The sequence below is a fragment of the Suncus etruscus genome, chromosome 8 (assembly GCF_024139225.1).
Source record: "Suncus etruscus isolate mSunEtr1 chromosome 8, mSunEtr1.pri.cur, whole genome shotgun sequence".
Classification (NCBI taxonomy): domain Eukaryota; kingdom Metazoa; phylum Chordata; class Mammalia; order Eulipotyphla; family Soricidae; genus Suncus; species Suncus etruscus.
In genome coordinates, this window is record NC_064855.1 from 1,578,630 (window position 1) to 1,601,496 (window position 22,867).

At 56.7% G+C, this 22,867-nt stretch overlaps 1 protein-coding gene across 2 annotated transcripts; it reads left to right on the top strand.

Moving 5' to 3' along the window:
• Positions 1-2,121: 2,121 nt before the first annotated feature.
• Positions 2,122-22,517, top strand: ANXA6 (annexin A6). Of its 2 annotated transcripts, none has more exons than XM_049778011.1 (25): positions 2,122-2,178; positions 6,105-6,148; positions 6,875-6,965; positions 7,144-7,238; positions 7,324-7,437; positions 7,518-7,608; positions 8,167-8,246; positions 8,802-8,858; positions 8,980-9,073; positions 9,297-9,392; positions 10,046-10,104; positions 10,575-10,697; positions 12,358-12,416; positions 14,345-14,423; positions 15,934-16,015; positions 16,284-16,378; positions 16,696-16,809; positions 18,252-18,342; positions 18,577-18,656; positions 19,325-19,378; positions 20,241-20,334; positions 20,495-20,590; positions 21,064-21,122; positions 21,451-21,573; positions 22,122-22,517. In XM_049778011.1, exons 2-25 carry the CDS (start codon positions 6,131-6,133, stop codon positions 22,179-22,181), a joined length of 2,004 nt encoding a protein of 667 aa, XP_049633968.1. In that variant the 5' UTR covers positions 2,122-2,178; positions 6,105-6,130; the 3' UTR covers positions 22,182-22,517. The 2 variants fall into 2 exon arrangements, with proteins under 2 accessions (XP_049633968.1, XP_049633969.1); XM_049778012.1 differs by having other exon boundaries at positions 2,148-2,171.
• The last annotated feature ends 350 nt before the right edge of the window (positions 22,518-22,867 follow it).

Consider the following 22,867-nt stretch of genomic DNA (forward strand, 5'->3'; position numbering starts at 1 on the left):
TGCCCCCCCACCCAACATGGCTTCTCTCTCCAGTCCTGGGCACATCCTTGGTCCCCACAGCTGAGAGCTCAGAGCAGAGAGTGCAGGGCACAAGACTGACCCTGGAAGATTAGAATGATGTATATGAGGGCTGAAGTAATAGCACAGCGGTAGGGCATTTGCCTTGCATGCAGGACGGTGTTTTGAATCCCGGCATCCCATATGGTCTCCTGAGCCTGCCTGGAGTGATTTCCTAGCACAGAGCCAGGAGTAACTCCTGACTGCCTGGGTATGGTACCCCCCCCCCCCAAATGATGTGTTTTTAGGGGGAGAGGTTGGTTGCAGGAGGCTCTGGAGGGCTGGCCTGGCACTGCTGGGAGGTCTGCAGTATTGAAAACCTGCAAGCAGGTGATGATACCCACATATCCCCTTCCCAGATATTCTCACCTCTGCCTACTCAGGGCTGGGCTGGGTAGGACATTGCCCTGAGCACACAGATCTGGGCATGGCATGGCCAGGGATCCTAGCTCCTCCCGTCATGCCTGTCTGTGGTCCCTACCTGGGGCTGGTCAGGGAAGGCCAGATGTCCCCTCTGAAAAGGTCACTGGGATTCAGAAGGGAGGGGTCTTCCTGAGACCCAGCTGCAAGGCGCCTGGTAGCTCCTTGGAATAATGAGAGATTCGCACACAGGGAGGCACCTGCCTACCCAGATTCCATCCCCGGCTTCCCATGCGGTCCCCGGAGCACTGCTAGAACTATTCTCTGAGCGTAGAGCCTGGTATAGGTCCTGAGCATCACTGGGTGTGATCCGGAAACAGAAACCAACCAACTAATGTGTCCCGAGCACAGAGCCAGGAGTAAGACCTGAGCAACACAGGTCAAACCAAGTCAACCCACCAAGTGTATGTTGAGGCTGAGGAGAGGGTGCCTGCTCAGTTCCATCCCTGGCTTCACGTATGGCCCCTCTGAGCCCTGCCAAGAGTGATCCCTGAGCACTACCAGGTGTGACAGACAAACAAACAAACAAACAACCAAAACCCCAGAAAAATGGGGCTGGAGAGATAACACAGTGGTAGGGTATTTGCCTTGCAAGCAGCCAAATTAGTTTGAATCCCGGCATCCTAAATGGTTCCCCGTGCCTGCTGGGAGTGATTTCTGAGCACAGAGCCAGGAGTAACCCTGAGTGCCTCCTGGTGTGGCCCAAAAACAAACAAAACAAGACAAAAAAACAGGAGGAAGAAAGGGTAGGAAAGATAGCTCAGCAGTAGGGCTTTTGCCTTGCACATGATCGGCCCGGGACAGACCTGGGTTCAATTCCTGGCATCCCATATGGTTCCCCAAGCCTGCCAGGGGTGATTTCTGAGCGCAGAGTCAGTGCTCAGTGCTGACGGGTGTGATCCAAAAACCAAAAAGAGAGGGAGGGAAAGAAGGAGGGAGGGAGGGAGGGAGGGAGGGAGGGAGGGAGGGAGGGAAGGAGGGAAGGAAGGAAGGAAGGAAGGAAGGAAGGAAGGAAGGAAGGAAGGAAGGAAGGAAGGAAGGAAGGAAGGAAGGAAGGGAGGAAGGAAGGAAGGAATGAAGGAAGGAAGGAAGGAAAGGAGGATAGGGAGAAAAAAAGGGAGGGAGGAAGGAGGAGAAGGAGAAAAGGGCAGAAGGCTGGAGGGGAAGGAAGGCTGGAGAGAGGCTGCAGGTAGGCCCTGCAAGGGAGCCAGCCTTTCCGAAAGCTGACTCTGGCCGGCTGGGGGGGACAGTCTCAAGAGACTTTTGGGTGTTAGTGGCCTGCCCACAGGACCCAGGGTGGAGGAGGCGGAGGAGGACCTGAAAGCAGTCCAGGGTCTCTGAGCCTCTCCTGGACCCTTGCCCCCAGGCTGCAGGCCTCCACCTGACCTCCTAGGCGGATTTGGGGGACACCAGAGAAGTCCCTGAGGTCACCTGCGCCGTGACCTTCAGGCAGGCCCCTGGGTCCCTGGAGATGGGGCGTCCCCGGGCCCTGGGGGCTGAGCAGGGCCGGGCCTGTGTCCCGCAGCTCCTCCTGGGTGTCGTGGCGGCCCCGGGCAGTGACATTCTCAGATTCCAGGAGAAAGTGGGGCGGGGCTGCTGTCCATTGGCCCCAGCAGGACACGTGTACCCCAAGGCGCCCCGACCTGCCGCCGCCTCCGCAGCCTGGCTAACGGGTTCAGCAGCTCCAGCCGCCGGTGAGGGGTGAGCCAGGCCGGGCGCAGGGCTTGGGGCGCGGGACAGGGGCTCGGGGTGCGGGTCCAGCAGGGTGCAAGGTGGACAGCGGGGTTTGGGGTGCGGGACACGAAGCGGGGGGCTGCAGGCTGTGTCCCAGGCCTGGGGTGCGGGGCCTGCCCGGGGAAGGGAAGGCCTGGGTGCTGGAGAAGGACCCTAGGGGCGGTGCCAGGAATTGGGGGATCCGGAATGGGGGTTCCTTTGCAAGATGCAAGAGGGGGTCCTGGGAGATCTCTCTGGCTTTGCTGAGGAGCTGGGTCTCTGCAGGGCAGGGTGTGGCTGAAATGACCTTCTGTACTGCTGGGGGACCCCAAGATCACACCCCCTGGCCACACCCTGCACCCTTTAGGCTCTGTCTGTCTGTAAAGCAGAAAGTGGGCTCCAAGGGCCCTTTCTCTGCTGCTTCCCCAGCCCTTGGGGCCTTATGCCCCCCTGAAATCAGCGCCCACTTCCCTGCGGTACCCACCCCAGCTGCAGTGAGCAGAGCCATCAGTTCCCTCCCCTCTCCTCTCGCTCTGCTGGGCTCTGGGAAGCTAGAGAGTGGCCCAGGACCTGGGGACCACCCTACTTGCTTTTCTTTTTTTCATCTGGGGTTTGCCGGAGTGGAGTAGAGGAGAGACACCCTCCCCTGCCCGCACCCCTGCAGCCACCGGCCTGGATGTCAGCGCCCCCCATGCTGGCCAGCCCCGTCCTGCTGTCCATCCTTCTGCAGCTGCCTTTGTTCCCGCAGGTCCTGGGCTGGGCGAGGCGGGGCCTGACAGCTGTGCCGTCGCTCACTCACCAGCTGTCTGCAGCCCTCACCCCCCACCGCACTGCTGGGCAGAGGGCTGAGCCCCAGGCCGGGGATGGGAGCCAGCACGGGCCACACCCAGCTCTCCACATGGGGCTCCTTCCTCTTGGGGACCGTTACCCCCTTCCTGCTCCTGTGGTCCCCATTTGGGTGTGGCCTCCACCCTCACTTCCGAGCCCCAACACGCATAGAGGGGCACTTACCTGACCACTGAGGAGGCCTAGGGTGGGGTATGGGACCCCACTGCAGAGCACGCCTGGTGCTTTGTGTGAAGCCCAGGTTGGTGTGAGGTGTCTGGGTGCCCCGGTGTGGCGAGTCCCCGCAAGGATGGGCAGCAGACTGGGTCCCGTACCTGGGGGTGCAGGGTTAGGGTGCACTGGTGCCAACCCCTCACTGCCCTCGAGTGGTTCCCCATGCAGATGGCTGTGCCAAGTTCTCTCACACACTTTCCTCCAGCTACTGAGAGACTGCTGGGGCGGGGGTCTCAGGACCCCAGAACGAGGTGCCTCTGGCTCTGTGGCAGATGCTTAGGCGAGTGAGTCTGTGCTCAAGGTGGCTGGAGGCACCATGTCACTTCTGTTGGGGTGCAGAAAATGTCAGGGTGCAGTGCTGGGTACATGGAGAGTTCTGGGTGCAGTGGTGAAATATTTGGGTACAAATGAAAGCACTGAGATGCAATGGGAGAGTGGGTGTGGTGGGAGGTACTGGGGTGTAAGGCATCCGTTCCCCCAACTTCCCCTAAGCCCAATTCATTCTTTGAGATGTTAATCACACCTGGATTACAGGGCCGACCCCCACCCTGGTGGGTGGGGGTCTGGAGAGTAAAGAAAAGAGTCTGGGGCCAGAGAGATAGCATAGGAGAGATAGGTAGGGTGTTTGCCTTGCACACTGTCGCAACCGACCCAGGACAGCACAATCGAGTGTGACCCAGAAGCAAAAAGCCAAAATAAATAAATAAATAAATAGATAAATAAATAGTCTGGGGCCAGAGAGATAGCATGGAGGTAAGGCGTCTGCCTTTCATGCAGAAGGACGATGGTTCGAATTCCAGCATCTCATATGGTCCCCTGTGCCTGCCTGGGGCGATTTCTAAGCATAGAGCCAGGAGGAACCCCTGAGCGCTGTTGGGTGTGACCCAAACCCCTCCCCCCAAATTAATTAAAATAGTCTGGCGGGTGGGGGGGAGGAGAGAGCAATAAGGAAGCATGGGAGCAGCAGAAAGGGAGACAGAGAGAAAGAGATGAGTTAAGCAGACATGGTGCAGAGTCTGCACATGGCAGAGATAAAGCTATGAGGGAATAAAGCGAGCTGACTCCAGTGACTGAATTATTTCACAGCTACTAGCCTTCTTTTTGTTTTGTTTTGTTTTTGTTTTTGGGCCATATCCAGAGAGGCCCAGGGGTTACTCCTGGCTCTGCACTCAAAAATAGCTCCTGGGTTGGGGGACCATATGGGATGCCAGGAATCGAACCCAGGTCTGTCCTGGGTCAGCCACGTGCAAGGCAAATGCCCTACCACTGTGCTATCACTCCTTGGGGTACAGTAGGAGAGTGTTTGAGGGTCAGAGGGAACTCACAGCTTGTTGCAGGCCTGGGGTGATTTGAGGGTTTTGCTGTACCCATGGAAAGTCAGAGGCAGGTGTGACTGGGTAGGGTATAAGCAGTGAGTTGGGACAGATGTCATAGGGGCAGATGTGATATGGCACAGATGTGACAGGGCACGGTGATGGGTCAGGAATGGACAGGTGTGTAGGGGCGGGTGTGACAGGGAAGGTGTGGCCGGTGTGAAGGGGCAGTTGTGACTAGCAGGTGTGAGGGGGCAGGTGTGTCCGGGCAGGTGTGTGAGTGGCTGGTTGGGGATCCCCACCCAGCACAACCCCTGGCATCCAGGCTGGGAGAGATTCTAGGGACTTGGCTGCCATCTGATTCAGTGAGGGGCACGGAGGGGCGGTTTCTGGGGGGGTCCTGCACCCACATGGACAGCTCCAGAGGTGCTCGGAGCCCGGACCGCTGCAGGCCCCTATCCCTCTCGAGTGTCCCCACACTCATTCTGAGTGCCCCATAGAAAGGGGCATCCGTCCAGCTGGGCTTCGTCCAGCGGTGGAAGTTTCCGGCAGACAGGCCAAGCCTTGCAGGCGCTCTCCCCGCCCCGCCTCCTTCTGCTAGCTAAGGCCGGCCCAGCAGCCGCATTTGGGGCCCTCTGCCCCCTTCCCTTCCACAGGCCCTGAAGTGGCAGATTTGGGCGGAAGGGAACCCCATTTTCACACAACCTGTTTGTGTCCTCTGTTGCCAAGGGAACTGCAGGGCTTCCTGCGCAGCTGTCCTCCCCTTCCCCCTGCCCAGGTCACTTTGCTCTGGGTGACACAGCGGCCTGGGGCCCAGGATGGCTGGGACCTTGGCCCCCCTCTGGTCACTGGGCCCTGCTCCTGTCCCTGAATCTTGGTCACTGTGTCGGCCACTGCTGGTGGACAGTGTGCTGCTACTCTTGTACTCAGTGACTATAGGCTCAGAGAAGAAGGCTACCCAGCTCCCTGAAGTTTCTCTCTGCAGGACTCAGCCCCCACTGTACACTGCAGCCTCCTGTTGTCAGGTTTTGGGGTCAAGTATTGAGTCTGTGCCCCCACCCACACCACTGCCCCCTCAGCTCAGTGTACCTGCATAGCCTCCCCTGCTTCCTGCACCTGTGGGCCTGACTCTGAAGGGACTGGGGACCGTGGGCTCTCAGACATGGCCAGTCCGAGGCCCTCCTCAGCCCTGGGAGATCTCTGTGGCTTGGTCCTCTCTCCTTGGACAGTCCTTATTGTCCTGTACACCAGAGGTCTGTGTGCTGCTCTGAGAGGACCAGACTGGCTGGCCTGGGTCCACAGGTGTTTTTTTTCCCTGACCACAGAGACATGGGGCGCTTCCCTAGGAGGTGTTGGATACGAATAGGATATGAATATGATGGATATGAATGGATAGGGTTGGATATGACTATCTGGTGGCTAGCAGAGTGCTTGTAACACTGAACAGATGGGCGGAGGGACGAGCAGAGTAAGGGTCACTTTGAGAAGGATGGACGGATGGGCAGAGAGTGGAGAGGGGCTCATCACCTTTCTCTTCTCCAGATTCTTGTGCCACAGAACCGGACACCATGGCTAAGACCGTGCAGGTAGGAACCAAAGAGTGGGGCCAGAGAGATAGCACAGCGGCGTTTGCCTGCAAGCAGCCGATCCAGGACGAAATGTGGTTGGTTCGAATCCTGGTGTCCCATATGGTCCCCCGTGCCTGCCAGGAGCTATTTCTGAGCAGATAGCCAGGAGTGACCCCTGAGCACTGCCGGGTGTGGCCCAAAAACAAACAAACAAACATAAAGAACCAAAGCACGCCCCTTCTGGGTCTGGGCCTAGGTACAACAAATGGATGGGTAGACAGACAGATGGACATATAAATGGCAGGTGGGAGTCCAGGGGAAAGGTGGAGCTCACTCCGCTTCCTCTCCTGTATCTATCTCAGCAGAGGATGGACAATGTGAACTTCAGGTCTGGCCTGACTCAGGCCTCCCTGTGATATTATTGTGTCTGCTTGGCTAAGTCCTGATGTCCGTCACTACAGGGCCAGGTCACAGGAAGCTCTGTGCTCTGGGGACCCCAACTTGCCCTAGGCCAGCATGGTCGATACATTCCAAGGAGCAGAGCTCAGGGGACCCATGCATGACAGGGCTGAGTGCTCACCTGGGGATGATGGTCACCCCCACCCCACCCACCCACACCCACACCCACACACACCCACCCACACACACACACACACACACACACACACACACATACACACCAGACAGGGCAGTGACTGTGGGTATCAGGGTGGGCACTGACCATTCAACCTCCCTTCCCTGCAGGGTGCTCGGTACCGCGGCTCTGTCCATGATTTCCCTGACTTCGATGCGGGCCAAGACGCTGAGGCTCTCTACACAGCCATGAAGGGTTTCGGTGGGTGCCAGGGGTGGGTGAGAAGGGTGGGTCTAGTTTCCCGGCTTGTGAGATGGAGCACTGGGCCCCCGGTGCACTCTGAGCCCTCCCCCAGTGCCCAGCATGCTGGGACAGCCTTGGAGGTCTTCCTGGATGTGGGGGAGAGACTGGTGAGGTGCCTGATCTCTGTCCCTTCCAGGTAGCGACAAGGAGGCCATCCTGGAGCTCATCACCTCCCGCAGCAACAGGCAGAGGCAGGAGATCTGTCAGAGCTACAAGTCCCTCTATGGCAAGGTGACTGCAGGGGCCACAGCAGGGAGCCTGGGTGGGTGGGGGACCCTCTTGGGGGACTCTGCACTGACCCTGACCCTTGCCCCAGGACCTCATTGCTGACCTCAAGTACGAGCTGACGGGCAAGTTCGAGCGGCTGATTGTGGGGCTCATGCGGCCCCTTGCCTACTGCGACGCCAAGGAGATCAAGGACGCCGTGTCGGTGAGGCTGGGGGACTCGGCCGTCCTGGGGGCAGCCGAGGGGCAGGGCCACTATGTACTGAGCCCCCCCGTGTTCCTCAGGGTGCTGGCACTGATGAGAAGTGTCTCATTGAAATCCTGGCCTCACGCACCAACCAGCAGATCCACGAGCTGGTGGCAGCCTACAAGGACGGTGAGTGTGGGGTGTGCAGAGAGGGCCGGCAGCGGTTCCTCTGTCTCTCTGTCTGCCCCTCCTCTGTCCAGCCCTCTGTCCCTCTGTCTGTCCATCCTTCTGCCCTTCTCTCTCCTACCCTCTGTTCCTCTGTTCACCAGCCTTTCCCTCCCTCCTTCCATTCGTTACTGTGCCCATCCATTTATCCCTCCATCTATCCCTCTCTCCATGAATCCGTTCATCTGTCCATCTCTATGTTTCTCTGTCATCTTTCTGTCCCTCCCTTGACCCCTTGTCCTATCGGTCTCTCCCTCAGAGGGACAGAGTGGATGGACACTTGTATCCTTGTGTGTTGGGGACATGGGTTCAGGTCAAACAGACAAGCTGATGATAAGCTCACAGGAAGGGGAGGGGAGGGATGCCCGAGGGCCAGGTGGAGGCCAGCTGGGCCAGCATAGGGTCAGTCATAGGGGTGACAGGGCCAGGGTCCCCTCAGGAATAGGGTGACGGGTGGATCAGGGCTTGTGACCGGAGCCCCAGGGACTATTTTCCCAGCCTGAGCCCAGCCCTTTCCCACAGCCTACGAAAGGGACCTGGAAGCTGACATCACGGGGGACACATCGGGGCACTTTCAGAAGATGCTGGTGGTGCTACTTCAGGTGAGTGGTGGGGAGATCCTGGGAGGGTCCTGCTAAGGGTTTTTGGGGTTCTGTATGAGTTCCAGGGTCCTGTTATGGAGTCCCAGGGTCCTGTTATGGGGTGTTTGGGTCCTATTAAGGGTTTTCAGGGGTGTGCATGGGGTCCTGGGTCCTGTTTTTGGGGTCCTGTATGGGGTCCTGGGGTCCTGTTATGGGGTTTTGGAGTCCTGTATAAGTCCCAGGGTCCTGTTAAGGGTTTTGAGGGTCCTACATGAGGTCCCAGGGTTCTGTTAAGTGTTTTCAGGTTCTATTATGGGGTTTTGGGGTCCTATATGGGGCTTTTGGGTCCTTCTTTGAATTGTCTGAAGCTTCAGACCTTTTAGCAATGAACCCCATCTTCCGTCTGGCTGCTTAATTCTTTGGGGTTCGCTGTGGGACCCCAAACGAAACGAAGAGCAGCAATCCTCACCACCTGGTACCTGTCTCTGGGTTGGGCCTTGCAGGAACCCGAGGCAGCCCAGGGGCACCGTAGGCAGCTCCTGGGGTCTCGAAGCCTGACCGCCATGTTGTCTGCAGGGTACCCGGGAGGAGGACGACGTGGTCATCGAGGAGCTGGTTCAGCAGGATGTGCAGGTGGGGCTGGGAGCTGCGTCCCTGAACTCACCCTACCCCCTCCTTCCTTCCAGCTCCTTGCTGTGGGGGCCTCTGGGCAGGTGCCGCCCACCCTGCTTGGGGCTGAGGGTCTGTCTTGTAGGACCTGTATGAGGCAGGAGAGCTCAAGTGGGGGACAGATGAGGCCCAGTTCATCTACATCCTGGGGAACCGAAGCAAACAGCACCTGAGACTAGGTGAGGAGCACAGGGTGGGGGACCCCACTTCCCTTCCTCCCATGCTGCTGGCTGCTCTGGACCGAGGGAGGCAGGGCCTGCCTATATGTGGCATGGCTCGTGTTACTGCATGAATGCAGCCCACACGTGCTCAGTATTGACACTTTCCCCTCTCTTCGTGGCCTCCCATGAGTGGAAGTGAGCTGAGCCTCATCAGGACTGTTGCTCCCCGTGTCGCCCCCAGTGTTCGATGAATACCTGAAGACCACCGGGAAGCCCATCGAGGCCAGCATCCGTGGAGAGCTGTCCGGGGACTTTGAGAAGCTGATGCTGGCTGTGGGTAAGTTGGATGCTTCAGCACTGGCCCCGGGACCCAGGTTCCAGTCAGGCCCGTAGCTGGGGACGGGAAAGGTGGTAGAACTGAGCAGCCCCTGTGATTGGGAGGTTGTGGGCTCTGGCAGGGTGAAGTACCACCTAGACAGGGGCTACAGCGGAGGGTCACCAGGAGTGGACTATCCAGGGGTCAGATTCAAGTCAGCCTGGAGCTGACTTGGACAGGTCACCCCCTCTGGCCACAGCTCCCTCCTGAAAGTGGGGGGCCCTGACTGCCCTTTTGTTAGGGCAGGTGTGCAGAGATTGCCAAGGCTACCCTGTAAATCCTGGTCTTCCAGCTCTTCCTGCTGGTCCGAATCCCCCCAAGTTCCCTGCTTCCTCTCCTCCAGACCCAACAGTGTGAACCCTGGCAGCACTTTCTGCACTGCACCCCATCCTGATCCTCAGGACTGTAAGGACGAAGTGGGGTGTCACAGTCCATCCCCAACTCCATCTCTGCTGCTTCCCCTTCCTGCAGGGGCCTGGCCACAGACCCTTGGGGACAGGCGTAGGTTCTGAGTGACCCCAAATAACTCTCTAAATGACTCCCAATGAACCCAACTTACCCTGACTGATCCCGAGTGCCCCTATGTGGCCCCCTGACTGCTCTCCTCTTTGCAGTGAAATGTGTTCGCAGCACCCCTGAGTATTTTGCTGAGCGGCTCTTCAAGGCTATGAAGGTAGGTGGGGGTGGGGGAGAAGGACCAGTGACAGGGTCTCTGTCTGCCCTGACTGGGGACTCAGGCCGTGCCCCATGTCCTGAAACACAGAGCAGAATGAGGGTGCTTTCTCCTGGGAAAGCCATCACACTGATCATACCTCCACACTGCACTGGGGCTAAAGGGGGGCTCTGAAACCGTACCCCAAATGCTGAGGGTACAAACTCAGGAGTAATGTGCATACATGTATCATGCACGTGTGTGTATGTGCATATGCACATGCGTAACACCCAGACACACACATGTGGCATGTACCAGGGAGAGAGACATGCAGTGTACTGGCCTTTCACCCAAACCATAGTGCACACCGGGGTGGTGGAGCAGGAACATGGCTGGAAGTGATGTGGGAGGAAGCACAGACACCGTCCGCCCAATCCCCCTCATGGATACCATAATCCCAACCCCCTGACCCCCACTGTGCACCTCCCCAGGGCTTGGGCACTCGGGACAACACCCTGATCCGCATCATGGTGACACGCAGCGAGCTGGACATGATGGATATCCGCGAGATCTTCCGGACCAAGTACGAGAAGTCCCTCTACAGCATGATCAAGGTGAGAGCTGGTCAGCTGGGGTTCCCCCTGAGCATAAACGGGCAATTGTTGGGAGGCACCAGGGGGTGGTGGTTGGCAAATCCGGGGCCCCTAACAGGCAAGCATCTCCCTTGGCCAAACTTCTTCCTAAAGGGTACAGGTTAGGAAAGAGCAGCGCCGCTGGAAGGAACACACAGTCGCACAGAGGGAATCTGTCATAGAAGAGTCCGTTTCACTGAAGCCGAGCATGGGGTTCTAGACAGAAGGGGAGGAAGCACCTCGGGGTTGATCGATTAAGGACATTCATGAGTGAATTCCAGCCATCCCAGTGACCCAGACGCTATGCCAGATAGAGAATGGTTAGCAGTTGGGGGCCCGAAAGATAGCACAGCGGTAGGGCATTTGCCTTTTTTTTCCTCTTCTTTTTTTTGTATTATATATTTATTTAAACACCTTGATTACAAATATGATTGTGATTAGGTTTCAGTCATGTAAAGAACACCCCCTTCACCAGTGTAACATTCCCACCACCAATGTCCCAAATCTCCCTCCTCCCCACCCCATCTCTGCCTGTACTCTAGACAGGCTTTCCAGTTCCCTCATTCATTCACATGGTTATGATAGTTCTCAGTGCAGTTATTTCTCTCACTGCACTCACCACTCTTTGTGGTGGGCATTTGCTTTTCATGTGGCCTGGATTTGATCCCCGCCACCTCCCCCATGGTCCCCCGAGCCTGTCAGGAGCAATTTCTGAGAGTAGAGCCATGAGTAACACCTGAGTGCCGCTGCGTCTGACCCAAGGATAAACAAACAAACAAACAAATAAATAAAAGGATATACATGAGTGCATTCCCGCCATCCCTGTGACCCAGACTCTATGCGAGATATATAATGTTTAATGTTGGGGTTGGAGCCATAGCACAGCAGTAGGGCATTTGCCTTGCGTGCGGCCTACCCAGGATGGAACCGGGGTCAGTTCTTGGCATCCTATATCCCTGAGCCTGCCAGGAGCCAGGAGTGATTTTTTTTTTCGGGCCACAGCCGTTGATGCTAAGGGATTACTCCTGGCTATGTGCACAGAAATCACTCCTGGCGTGGGGGGACCATATGGGATGCCGGGGGATCGAACCTTGGTCTGTCCTAGGCTAGTGCTTGCAAGGCAGAGATGCCTTACCTCGAGTGCCACTCCAGCCCCAGGAGTGATTTCAGAGCACAGAGCCCTGAGTACCACTGTGTGTGACAGAAAAAAACCAATTGATTAATTAAAAAAAATGTTTACAGTTGATTGCAGGCACTCTTTGTTCCAGCTTTTTTTTTTTTCCTTTGTTTTTTTTGGGCCACACCCAGAAGCGATCAAGGGTTACCTCCCGGGGTTCTGTGCTCAGCAAACGCTCCCGGCAGGCTTGGGGGACCATATGGGATGCCAGGATTCGAACCACTATCAATCCTGGATCAGCTGCTTGCAAGGCAAGCGCCCTACTGCTGTGCTATCTCTCCGGCCCCTGTTCTAGGTTTATATCAACCTTTGATAACTATGTCCAGCCTGTCTGAAGGACAGTCTAGCAGACCTGGATGGTGATTGGGAGCATTAGGGAGGAACCACGTAAGCAAGAAGGAGTGTCAGCCAATTAAGATAATTAATTCTAATTAATTAATTAATTAACTGTCCCTCTCCCCCCAGAACGACACTTCCGGTGACTACAAGCGGGCTCTGCTGAAGCTGTGCGGGGGTGATGACGAGTAAGTTTCAGGGGACGCTGGTGCCCTTGGAGCCGGGAGCACTGCCCAGGAGGACCGGAGTGCTTAATGTGTGCGCGTGTTTGTACGTGTGAGTGTGTCAAGGGTGCCTGTGTGATATGTGAGATGGGCAAGTGTGTGCTTGTGACTGCATGTGTCCATGGGCACTTTGAGCGTAGGTGTGTTTTGTTTTTTTTTTTTTGGGCCACACCCGCTCAGGAGTTACTCCTAGCTATGCGCTCAGAAGTCGCTTCTGGCTTGGGGGACCATGTGGGATGCCGGGGATAGAACTGCGGTCTGTCCTAGGCATGTGTATCCAGGCCAGTGTTCACCTGGCATGCATGTAGCTGTGTTGTGTCAGTATGCGTGTGTATGTAGGGAGGGACACTGTGTGTCTGTGAGTGTATAGGTGTTACCCCTCTCCCAACTTCCTGGCTATCTTTTTTGTTTGTTTGTTTGTTTTGGGGCCACAACTGGGGATGCTCAGGGGTTACTCCTGGCTATGAGCTCAGAGGTCGCCCCTGGCTTGGGGGACCCTATGGGATGCTGTGGGCTTGAACTGCAGTCCATCCTAGGCTAACGCATGCAAGGCAGATGCCTTACCTCTTGCGCCACTGCTCTGGCCCCTTTCCTGGCTATCTTACCTGATGGTCAGACCTCCCACATCTGGGAGGGGTCTATGGAAGGTAACAAAGGGGTTGCCTGAGGGGTGTAAGGGAGATAGAGTGAGAGATTCAGGGAGAGAATCAAGATTCGGCAGGAGAAGCCTCAGGAGAAAGAGGCAGGATGGAGAGATCAGAGATGGCTGGGTGCAGAGAGGTTGTTTCGCTTAGAAGCCAGACATGGTGGCTAGGGCCTCTAGTAAAGCTGCATGTCTCCTGACTTCTACTGACTGCTTGTGGATCATTTTCTCGCTGCTACCCTGAACTCTCAGACCCTCTGGCTGGAAGGGGGTGCAGGTACCTGGCCTGGCTGAGAAAGGCCTCTCCATTATTATTAAATAGTTATTAAATAATAATATTTAAAATCTATTCATTTAATTATTACTGCAATTGGCGCCTGAACAGGGACCAGGGTAGCGGAAAGGAAATGATCCACAGCAGTCAGATTTCAGGAGACATGAACTTTATTATAAAGTCCTAGCCACCATGTGCCACTCTAAGTGAAACAGCTCTCTGCACCCGGCCGTCTCTGATCTCTCCATCTTGCCACTTTCTCCTGAGTCTTCTCCTGCCGAATCTCTCCCTGAATCTCTCTCACTAACTCCCTTACACCCCTCAGGCAACCCTTTTGTTGCCTTCCATAGACCCCTCCCAGATGTGGGAGGTCTGACCATCAGGTAAGAGAGCCAGGAAGTTGGGGGGAGGAGTAGCATGTATGCACTTGTGAGTGTGCATTTGTGTATCTGAGTTGCTTGCCTGTCTCATGTGTGGATATGTACACATGTGTATATGTGTGTAAAATCACCTCATGCACCTTATCTCCAACCCCAGATGAGGGAGTCTGAATCAGGGTAGCGCATGAAATAATCCAAACCAGGCTGAGGGTGAAACACGTGTCCTCTGGCTGTCTTCTACTTTGTACGAAGAGCCAGCTGCCTGCCAGAACCGCCTTTTTTATTGAGTCTAGAGCTTACCCCAGGGTGGGGCAGTAAGGACAGATGGCTCAGGCTATCCTGGGCCAGTCCCACTCAGGTTTCCAAGTAAGACAATCTCTGATTTGGGGGTAAATCCAAGTTGTAAACAAACACATAGAAACCAGGGATGATCTTGGTTTTAGGTAAAATAAGGTGTAACCCAACATATAGGGATGCGTCTGTTTATGTATGCGCACTGTGTTAGTGTTCGTGTGTGTGTGTGTGTGTGTGTGTGTGTGTGTGTGTGTGTGTGTGTGTGCTCCCAATGACCTCCCTCCTCTCCGCCCCATTCCAGTGCTGCCGGCCAGTTCTTCCCAGAGGCTGCTCAGGTGGCCTACCAGATGTGGGAACTTAGCGCAGTGTCCAGAGTCGAGGTCAGACATCCCTGCCCTGCTCGACCTCTGACTTCGCTTCCTCTGCTGCCCTTTGTCCAGCCCAGAATGGGAATTCTATCTTTACTCCAAGGCTAACCAGCCTGCTGCCTGCTTTTTCTCTCTCACATGCCTGATATACTCTTAACACACCCTGACACGCTCTGACACGGGACTGGGCTGGCCCCTGAGGACTCAGCCTGTGAGCAGGCATGGGTGGTCCACGGGGGTCTGTCCATCCTGCGAGACCCCGAGAGCAGAGGCTCCCAAGGCCTGTAGGTGCCCGGGGCTGGGAGAGAAAGTTTTGGAGGAGTAGGCAAAGGACGGGGGCCGCAGCACGCCCTAGCATGCATGAGGCCTCCTGGCCACACTACTAGCAGTGATCCAGGAAGTACTTTGTGTCTCGTGTTTGAGGGGGGCCTCCACTCAACTGTAAAAACAGGGCTGGTGAGACAGTGCAGGAGGTAACCTGCTTGCGACCATGACTCGGGTTCAAATCCCTGGTATCGTGCATGGTCCCCTGAGCACAGCTGTATGTGGCCCTAAAACCAGAAAACCAAAATAAAGATTTCCTGAGGGCCCGAGCCCCAAAGATAGGGCCCACAGGAAGAACCTCTGCTCTTAGGGTTCCTGCAGACCCTCTTCTCGGGGTGCCCTGGGATTGCTCAACCCTTTCTAACTCTTGAGGTGTGCTGTGACCGCTCCACTCTCCAGTACCTGTTGTTCCTTTACTCGAGCTATCCCACTGCTGCTTTGCTCTTGGGGACTCCATGACCCCTCCACTCTCAAAGTGTCCCGTGTCCCTCTGGCTCCCTGGCTCCCAGCTGCACTCTGGGCAGCCCCCTGATCCCGGACCTGCCCTTGCATGAGGCAGGTGAGGAGCCAGGCTAGAGTGCTCAAAGCAGGGGCCAGAGTGAGCAGTGGGGCAGAGGAGGACACTCTTCTTGCATGGGGTTGACCTGGGTTGGATCCCCAGCATCCCTTGTGATCCCCTGAGCATCACGGGGTGTGACTCAAACTTCACGAGTTGAAGACCTTGGCCAAGAGTGCCCAGACTTCACAGCAAGACCCCTTCAGCTTAGGTAGAAAGGGGTGCCGGTCGAGGTGTAGAGTTGGCACGGGAGATGGATTCTAGGATGCTGAGGCATGCACCCCACCAACACCCTATTTTCACCTTGTTTCCCAGGGTCTCTGCTTGGGCTTCGGCATCCCGAGAAGGCTGGGTGGGCAAGGGCGCCCGCATCCCAGCTGCAGGCAGAGATGGGCCTTGCAGGGTGTTGTGAAAGCAGGAACTGCAGGCACCTTGGGGTCTCCGGGTGCTTGGGAACTGGGGTGCCCTGTGCTAATGCCGCCACGCGCTTACCTCTTCAGGAAGCCCTGGGGAGGCGGTGATGGGTCCGTGCACCCCACAACAGCTCTGGGTGGCGCATCCCTATCCGCACCCCAGGCCAGCTCCTCCCTAGCAGGCCACTCCACTGGGCTGCAGGCCTTCAGTGTCTCCCCCTTCTTGCAGCTAAAAGGGACCGTCAGGCCTGCAGGAGACTTTGACCCGGATGCGGACGCCAAGGCTCTTCGCAAGGCTATGAAGGGGCTCGGTGAGGGCAGGGGATGTGGGACATTAGGGTTCCCAGCTGGCTCTGTGGCTCAGGCCCATGCCATGCATGATGGCAATGTTCACCCCCTACCCCAGGGCCTCCCCCTCCTAGGCCTTTGCGGTGGAACCAGGGGCAGGGCTGGTGGGGCTGAGAGTCAGCCCGAAACGATCCCAATCAGGTCCTGGGTATAAGCGACATAGCATCTCCCTCTGGACATGGCATCACCCTTGTCCCTGTTGAGGGCCCCCTTTGAAGTTTGTCTCTGCAGGGACTGATGAGGAAACCATCATCAACATTATCACACGCCGCAGCAACGCCCAGAGGCAACAGCTACGCCAGACATTCAAGTCCCACTTTGGCAGGGTGAGCCCCCCCCACCGTGTCCCCAACACTGCCCACTTGGCTGCCCACCCCCGCAGCACTAGGGTGGGAGATCCCCTCGAGGTGGACACACCTGGGTTCGTTGGGTGGGCCGAGCACTAGGGACAAACTGGGGCTGGGTGGCTCTAGATCTGCAGTGGGTGGGGCTGGAGGACGGGCAGGCCTCGGTGGGCATGGCTGTAGGATGGACGCCATGCCAGTCTGGATGGGCGGGTGTTGAGGGCCCGACAGAACTGTGTGTTGAGGCGAGGCTTCCACTTGGGGCAGCACTGAGCTGAGCAGGGCCTTTTGCTGGCCAGGACCTGATGGCCGACCTGAAGTCTGAGATTTCCGGGGACCTGGCCCGGCTGATTCTGGGGCTCATGATGACCCCAGCCCACTACGACGCCAAACAGCTGAAAAAGGCCATGGAGGTGTGTATGACCCTGTCCTCCGCACGCACGTGTCTGTCCTTCCCTGTAGGTACCGTATTTTTGGCTCTATAAGACACACCTGACCATAAGATGCACATAGCTTTTAGACGAGGAAAACAAAACAAAAATATTCTAAAGCAAATAGTGCAATGTGAGACGCCATCCAGAGACCATAGCGTAGCTGGGAACAACCGGCCTGCGAGGCCGAAGTATATTGACAATACGCCAGTCCACAGCTGGTTAAACACATTTACCTCTTTTTTTTATATCAAAAAATAAAGGGGCCGAAGCAATAGCACAGCAGTAGGGTGTTTGCCTTGTACGCTGCTGGCCTGGGATAGACCTGACTCGATTCCCAGCATCACATATGGTCCCCCAAGCTAGCCAGGAGCGATTTCTGAACTCAGAGCCAGGAGTAACCCCTGAGCGCCACCAGGTGTGGCCCAAAAACCAAAAAGAGAAAAAAAATTTTTTTAAATACATTTTTGTTAATATAAAAAATACCAAAGTTGGGGGCGAGAGAGATAGCATAGAGGTAAGGCATTTGCCTTGCATGCAGAAGGTCGGTTGTTCGAATCCTGGCATCCCATATGGTCCCCTGAGCCAGTCAGGAGCGATTTCTGAGCATAGAGCCAGAAGTAACCCCTGAGCACTGGCGGGTGTGACCCCAAAAAAAAAAAATCAAAGTCACAGCAGCGATCAACTAGTCATAAATGAGAGCTCTACAGGTCCGGAGAGATAGCACAGCGGCGTTTGCCTTGCAAGCAGCCGATCCAGGACCAAAGGTGGTTGGTTCGAATCCCGGTGTCCCATATGGTCCCCCGTGCCTGCCAGGAGTTATTTCTGAGCAGATAGCCAGGAGTAAACCCTGAGCACTGCTGGGTGTGGCCCAAAAACAAAAACAAAACAAAACAAAAAAAAACAAAAAACAAAAAAATGAGAGCTCTAGCTGTGGCAGTGAAAGTGTGTTAATCTGACAGCTCGTAGTACTATGTGGCATGTCTGCAAGAAAGGGGCATAACACTGTGGATGTCAAGTACATGCTCTCCTCCCCTGCACTCAGGCTTTGGCTCCAGGAGGCATTCACTCCAAGACGCACAGACATTTGCCCCATCTTTTGTGGGGAGGGAAGTGTGTCTATGGTATGAAAAATATAGTATGCCCTGTTCTGCACACGTGTCTGTCTCTGTCTTGCATACACGTTTGTCCCCCACAGTCAGGCCCCTGCCCCCCCCCCCAAGCCCTTCCTATATATTGCTTTTATCTGGTTGAGGGCGTTTCTTCGGAGAGGGTCTGCAAACCCTAGCAGCTAGCAGGGAGGTCCCTGCTGGGCTCTGGGTTTCTGGTCTGGAAGTTCATAGCACAGTGCCCCTCAAGATGCTGCGAAGAAGAGGGGGGACGGTGCGTGCCCAGGCCTCAACCCGCCTGCTCCCTCATCTCAGGGTGCCGGCACGGATGAGAAGACCCTCATCGAGATTCTGACTACTCGCAACAACGAGGAGATCCGGGCCATCAACGAGGCATACAAGGAGGGTGAGTGAGGGGTGGTGCAGGGAGGGCGCTTCCCCACGGCCCCCATGCCTGCTTGTGGCCACGGGGCTCGGCCACAGTCGCTGTGTAAGGAACCCGAGTGGTGAGTGGGTCACACGTCCAGACTCAGGAGAGTGGCATTTGTCGCTGGCCAGCTGGAGGCTGAGAGCCCCAAGATCCCACATACACCTTGTCCTGCCCCTCAGAGTTCACATCCTGAACCTCTCTCTGTCCCAGACTATCACAAGTCCCTGGAGGACGCCCTGAGCTCGGACACCTCCGGCCACTTCAGGAGGATTCTCATCTCTTTGGCGACGGTGAGGGACGCAGGGACAGGGACCGTATGGAACAGTTGAGGGGCGAGGGACCAGGGGAGCAGGGGATGCGGGGATGCTCTGCCTCTTCAGGAGGGACTCGTTGTGTAGAACAAACCTTTTCTAGCCTCACTTTTCAGAGATACCATGCTGCTATCTCCTTCCGGCAGCCTTTGTAGGTGCCTGTTTTTTTTTGGGGGGGGGCGGGTTGGGTCACACCTGATGGTGCTCAGGGATTACTTCCAGTTCTGCACTCGAAATCGCTCCTGGCAGGCTCAGGAAATATGGCTCAGGAGATATGGGATGCCGGGGATCGAACCCAGGTCCATCCTGGGTCATCTGTGCAAGGCAAATGCTCCAGTCCCAAGAATTTCTCGTGTCTCCCTGTCAGGGAATTCAACCCCTGTCTCCCGAGTGACAGGCGGGGATACTCACCACTATACTAATGAGGAAGTGCATCATGGGTCCCCCTTTTTGGCCTCCTCCTTTGACCCTGTTCACAGAAACAGGCCGTAGCGTGGTTCTGTTTCTTCCTTCCCTTCCCCCAGTGGCCACAGGCCACAGGCTTGCTAGTAGGTCAAAACGTCCCAAAGCCCTCTGACCCGGGTCGTGCTGTGCTGAGAGAAGGGTTGCCTGGGGTGCTGACCAGTCCCATTGTCTCTCCTCTTCAGGGCAACCGTGAAGAAGGAGGAGAAGATCGGGACCAGGCCCGAGAGGATGCCCAGGTGAGCTGCCGAGTCTGGGCTGTTCAGTGAGCCCCAACGAGCAGGACAAGCAAAGAAGGGGGTTCGGGGGGTGGTTATAGGGAACTCATAGGCTTGGCAGCAGGTGGAACATCTTATGGGAAGGGATCTGAACACTGTCTGAAATGGGGTGAGAGTCCTCAAGGGAGGGGCAGAGCCACCCATCAGGCCCAAAGCTGCTCTACGTGCCACAGGACTGCAGGGCCCAGGGCTAGGGGTGGGGCGGGTGTCCCACATGGGTCCAGGACTGCATGCACTATATGACTGCTGGTCAGGCCTTGCTGGCAGGGGCTGGACAGGCCAGAGGGGCAAGAGAGAATCTGAGGGGAGCAGCAGGACCCCAACCCAGGCCAGCCCACTTGTGGGTGCCCAATCCCTCCCCTCGTGAACACAGGTCCTCCCTCTCCCCCTCTCTCCTCTCACTTCATCTCTCTCCTCCTCTCTCTCCCCCTTCATCTCTCTCCTGGTCTCTATCTGTGGGTGGGGGCTAGGGGACCATCTTAGGGTCCGGGCTTGCTGGGGCCCCCAGCCTCAAGGGGCTCCTGGAACTCCATCTCTGACTCCTGCATCCTGCTCTCTCCCCTCCCACTGCCAGGTGGCTGCCGAGATCCTGGTGAGTGACCCCACCAACCCAGGGCAGGACCAGGGGGGCTGGGGGCTCCCCACAGCTTCTCTCTTTCCTTTGGGGCCTCTTGTGGAGCCCCTAGCAGTGCATGCCCTGCCCCTGCCATCCACTGACTGTCCTGCAGTCAGTGGGGACACCAGAGGAGAAGGCGAGGAGGGGTGGGCACTGCTGTGGCCCGACTCCTCTGGGTGACCAGCTGCGTCCTCGCTGTCTCTACAGGAAATCGCCGACACCACCAGCGGGGACAAGGAGTCCCTAGAGACACGCTTCATGACCATCCTGTGCACGAAGAGTCACCAGCACCTCCGGCGAGGTTGGCAGCCCGGCAGTGGGGTGGAGCTAGTGGGCACCAGCAGGGACAGAAGAGACCCCCAAGCAGCTGGGAGGGCACAGCAGCTGGGCAGAATTGGAGTCCCCTGCACAGCCTATGGGCAGGCGCAAGGGTCCCTGCACTGACACCTCCTCTTGGGCAGTCTTTCAGGAATTTGTCAAGAAAACCAACTACGACGTAGAACATGTCATCAAGAAGGAGATGTCGGGGGATGTCAGAGATGCCTTTGTGGCCATCGGTGAGCCAATCTTGAGACATGCATAGCTGATCACGCATGACACATGGTTCAGAGCACGGACATGCATGTCACATATCTCACAGCACAGGGGTATGGACATATCACATCCCCATAGCGTACAGACATGGACATGTTGTACACCCATAGCATAGAGACAAAACATGTCACATGTCTCACAGCACAGGGACATGGACATGTCACATACCTCATACCATCTGGGAAAGGAAGGGGTTGACACTATCAGGGAAGACGTGGCCAGGACCAATATGACCTCAGGGCACAGTAGCCTCGGGTGGCAGTAGCGAGAGAAATGGTACTTGAGACAGTACTTGGATCAGTACCTGGGAGTCAGTATTGGAGGGGCCATACATGGGAGACATAGCAAGGTGATGGTACTCAAGGCAGCACAAGGTCTGGTGTAGGACCCAGCGGCCATGGCCGAGCGTGGGTCCTGAGCTTTGCCCGCCCCACAGTGCGGAGTGTCCGGAACAAGCCTCTCTTCTTCGCGGACAAGCTCTACAAGTCCATGAAGGTGGGTGGCCCTGTCCTTCCCTCTAGGTTATCGAGCTGCCCAAGCCTGGGGTCATAGATGACCACTGCACAGGTGTGCCTGCCGTGTGAGCATGCCACTCGGGGACAGTTGGCCGTGTCCTTGCACTCCAGGGATGCAGTGCCTGTGTGCATGGCCACACCAGTGTGTGTCCGAGATGGCTCACCTCCGAAGCAGGACCTGAGACCCAAGTGCATGGCCTCTGTGGTGTCCCTGGTAGGGGTGAGCAGGAGATTCGGGGCCTAGGACAATGGCTGATGGTTTCGCTTTGTGCCCTGGTCTGAGCCGCTGTTCCTCCCACCGTGTCCAGGGAGCGGGCACCGATGAGAAGACGCTGACCCGCATCATGGTGTCCCGCAGCGAGATTGACCTTTTGAATATTCGTCGAGAGTTCCTAGACAAGTACGACAAGTCCTTGCACCAGACCATTGAGGTGAGGCCAGAAAGAGGCCCTCCTGTGCCCATTCCCACATAGGAGTGACAACCGGGTCCTGTGGTGTGACCGATCAAGTCATGGGGGAGGGTCCAGGGCCCCATGCAGGAGTGACTGACCAGTCACCCTGGGAGAATCCCGGGCGCCATATTGGAGTCATTGCAGGGACCAATTGAGTCATTGCAGGGACCAGCAGATTTGTGGCCACTTCTTTCAGCATTGTAGCTAGGTATTGTCCAGGAATCTGGAGACATGGTGGGGTCTCTGCTGCGTGTCTGGCCCCCTGGGTCACCCATGATAGAGCCCATGTGTTGGTGGGGAGCTGGGGGTCCCAGAGCGAATCAGGCATTGTGGCCTTTGGAGGGACTTGACTGTTTCCACATGACCTGACCCCCTCCATTCTGGGGTCCTCTACAAGCAGCAGATCCAGCCATAACCCCTCTGGGTCCCCTGGACAGATGGATGGGTTTGGGTGAAGAGGCACAGCTGCAGAAAGAGCTTCTGTGTCAGGCTGAGCCAGTGCCTCTGACCATCTCCTCTGCCCACAGGGTGACACCTCTGGGGACTTCTGCAAGGCCTTGCTGGCCATCTGTGGAGGTGACGACTAGCCTCTGGCCTGGCTTTGGCAGTGCCTCTGCCAAGAAGGGGTCATGGTGGCCCCATCCCCATCTGAGACCAGGGAGGAGGCATCTCCATGGGGTTCAGGACAGCCCCCTACCCCCACCACTTCTGCTCACGCCTGGGCTGCCATACAGCTGTTCCCAGAGCCCACGTCCACCCTGGTCTCCGTGGTGCTCCCTAGTTCTTGGCCTCAGCCCTATTCTTCCCGTTGATACACAGAACCTGCCACGACCCTGATCCCTCACCCATCCCAGCCACACCCGTGTCCCCTTCTGCCTGCCCAGGACCTTATCAAATTCAGAAGCTTCTGACCTTTGGGACAAGTGTCTGTGTTTCGGTGGAAGAGGGGATCACAGCAGGGCTGTGGTACCATGTGGGTGTCCCTGCCTACGCCTGCATCTCTGCAGCATTCTCAGTTTTGTTGGGATCCTATCCCCTTGGACACTTTTCCTGCAGGCCGTAACTCTTCGCCTGTGGCCTGGGGTCCCTTATAGCATGGAAGGAGCTGGATTCAAAGGTGGATGGTCCAGACCCCATTCCATTCCTCTCCCACTTTCCTCCATGGTGAGGTCTGACCTGGTGACACGGAGGCCACACGGGCACAGCCAGATTCCAAGATGTGAGGACCCATCATGTCCTTGTGTGTCCACATCAGGACATGGGACACTGCAGC